We start from the raw sequence: 3151 nt of genomic DNA, 5'->3' as shown, positions 1-3151 counted from the left end.
TCCACTAGTGGTTATTTATGTACTTTTGCAAGTGCTGCAGTATCATGGACATCGAATCTGCAGAAAATTGTAACTCTCTCAATAACAGAGGCTAAATATGTAGCTACAACTGAAGCTTGCAAAGATATGTTGTGGACACAATGATTCCTTGGAGATTTGGGAGTAAAACAAGACAAATATGTCCTATATTGTGACAACCAGAGTGCCATTCATTTGGCAAAGAATCTAGCATTTCATTCACGAACCAATCACATAACCTTGGGGTACCATTGAATCAGGGAAGTGTTGGAGGAAGGACAACTGCACTTGGAAAAGATTCATACCAATGAGCATCTTGCTAACATGCTCACAAAGATCTTGCCAAAAGAAAAGCATGAGCTATGCAGAGATTTAATAGGGCTAGGGTGATTAGTTCACTTACGGTTTGTTTAATCTTACTTTATTTGTTTCAAGTGGGAGAATGTTATGTGTGAAATAAATGACCTTTGCCATGTGTTAACACATTCCATTAACCGCACATGTAAGAGTTGCCCAAATAGTAGTTGAAATAATTAATGTACAGTTTGACTTAGAGAAGGTTCCAAACCTTGGCGCCCAGTTTGGTCATTCAAATGAATTTGTTTTTGGTGACCTGTTTAAAACTGAGTAATATATTATATTCATTGTATGTATCACTTTTGTGAGAGATGAAAATGAAATATATTGAAGGCTGAAGTGTAATTTGGGTTCTGGTGATTTTGTCAAATAGAAGTTTACTTGTTGTTCTCTGTGTATTCTCCATTGCCATTGTATATTATATGTATGCTCTGTTTTTAGTTACTTTGCTCTTCTATTTTTTCAACAGTACCTTCTTTCTACTTTTGGAGCCACTGGTGAAGAGTATGGAATTCAGCGATCCATTGGGCATGTTCTCATACACCAGTAACCGTACTTTGGATCCTTGTGCACAAAACCCTCGAAGCCTTACTAAATTCCCATGTTGTATGTTTCGAAGTGAGCTTATTTCCGCTCGAAATTGCTTCTCATCTCGGCTTGAACTGGACTTCAATTTCTTCACGGCCACAAGTGCACCGTCTGGAAGAGATCCTTTGAACACTGAGCCGAATCCTCCGCTCCCCAGCTTAGACTTGAAGTTCCTGGTCGCAATCTTCAACTCCTTGTAACTGAACATTCTAAGAAAAGAGTCGGAAGAATATTCTTCACAACGTTCAATAGTAGATTGTAGCCGATCTTGTCGCCCCTCCACATAAAAAATTAAAAGACAGCTAAAGCGATGGCGAGCGCAGTGACAATAGTAATCACAAGAGGCATCACGGTTTTGCTTTCGGATGACGATGGTGGATCAAACGTTGCTGATTGATGAAGAATCACGCAAGTCAAACAGAGGTGTGGACCAGATTTGGCAGGGGCCTGAAGGTGGATTGAAAGCATAAGCAGTGCACGAGCAGTTGCTGAGGCAGGCATTCTCGTAATCCATCTTTGTGAGCGCTGGGAATGAAGAACCATAATCAGTAAACGATGTTGCGTTGGAGTCGATGAATCTATCGGATGTGCAATTCAAGGGGCTCTGGCGGACACAGCCACTGGACAACCAGTCCCGTGAATCCCAGGCTTCATTGTCTTTTGGTGTGAAGCCATTTACACAGCTGCAGAATTGAAAATTGTTGGAGTTACAGACGCCGAAAGAGCCGCAGAGGCCATTCACGGCGCATTCGTCTCTGGGCAGAGACTAGAACATGCTCCATTTATTCCCATCGAACAGAGCAAGTCGAATATCTCCGAACTTGGTCAAGATGAAATGCATGGGCGCATGAATCTTATGCGTTGGTGTTAAACTGACATACAAAGTAGAGCTGGTGATTTCAACGTTGACATTGAAAAACCTTTTGTCTATCATTTCTGGAATACGACTGAAAATTATACCTTCCCAAACTCCGCTCCACCAATACTTGACAAAGTTATTCCACATTAGCACAATTTGTTTGGCAACAAATGGATCCGACTGGAAGGAGAAAAGCCCAGGAGCTTTTGCTGTTCCCCTAATCTCATTGCAGGCAACCAGGTATCTGTCGTAATCGAAACTCTGCCACACAGTTTCAGATTTGTTGTCATCAGCGCTCAGCATCAAAAAAATTACCGGAGTCTAGTATTACAGCACGGGATGCCTTCTTCGATATGTTGACCGACGAAATAGACGCACCCTCTGCGTCCAATAGATCCAATTCACCTTCTCTTGACAGCTTCAAAACTCCAGATTTGTTTCTCGTGGGAGTCTCTCTGTTGGCCACCCAAACGATCATCTTCTGTCGCATATTGGCGTACCACATTCCAACGTACCAGTTATTGGTTCCGTTTGGGCTGAAGAAACCAATTCAAATGTGCCATTCTGTGAAATCAATGTCTGATTTCCAGCAAGCGAGGCGCCCAAGGAAAGAGTATCTCCGGCCTTCACTACTGATGCACCATAACTACTCAATGGAATAAACACAACAACAGCAAAAACAAGTCTTAATCAGGATTTTGCCCGCTTCTCATTCATCGCCAAATTGTGAGCCATTGATCGAACCTCCCCCAGGCTTTAAAGCAAGAAGCTAGAATCGTAACCGTTCTTCTAGAATAAATGTCGTGGAGGACCATGATAGTAGCTTATCAAATAATTGTAAGTATGACTATGACTTAAAATCAGAGCATTGTCAACGCACTACTCTTTTATAACATTTTCTCCAATGGGATGAGAGTGAGTGATTAGTACAAGCCAAAATTACAAGTAACGTTCATGTTAAGTAATTAAATTCATAGGGAGTACTTGAATTTAGGGCCCGTTTTGCAATGGGAATATAAGTGGAATAGGCATATGTAAATTCTTAAAATTTTGAGTTCTTTGTTTGGATGCACCAAATAGGAATTGGAATACGAAGTAAAATAGGAATAGGTATTCCAATTTTGGCCCGAAAACGAGGTCTTGCAATTCCACCCAAATAGGTGTTATTGGAATACGTAATCCTATTCCACTTTTATTTATTTTAGAAAACATAAATTTTGGGGTCCCCAAATTTCCCATCAAATATTGGCTGAACCAAATAAAGAACAAGAATATGTAGCCGTATTTTCTATTCCAGAATAGCTATTCCTATTCCCCTATTCCTATTCC

At 40.8% G+C, this 3151-nt stretch overlaps 1 protein-coding gene across 1 annotated transcript; it reads right to left on the bottom strand.

Moving 5' to 3' along the window:
* Window positions 1-829: 829 nt before the first annotated feature.
* LOC149539408 (G-type lectin S-receptor-like serine/threonine-protein kinase At2g19130) lies at window positions 830-2300 on the bottom strand. The gene is made up of 4 exons (XM_089802571.1): window positions 2154-2300; window positions 1841-2083; window positions 1349-1729; window positions 830-1240 (listed from the first exon to the last, which is right to left on the bottom strand). Exons 1-4 carry the CDS (start codon window positions 2298-2300, stop codon window positions 830-832), a joined length of 1182 nt encoding a protein of 393 aa, XP_089658697.1.
* Window positions 2301-3151: the final 851 nt, after the last annotated feature.

This window comes from Cupressus sempervirens, chromosome 9 (assembly GCF_028749045.1).
Source record: "Cupressus sempervirens isolate cs-2001-9-10 chromosome 9, ASM2874904v1, whole genome shotgun sequence".
Taxonomy (NCBI): Eukaryota; Viridiplantae; Streptophyta; class Pinopsida; order Cupressales; family Cupressaceae; genus Cupressus; species Cupressus sempervirens.
This window is presented reverse-complemented; position numbering and strand designations above follow the sequence as displayed.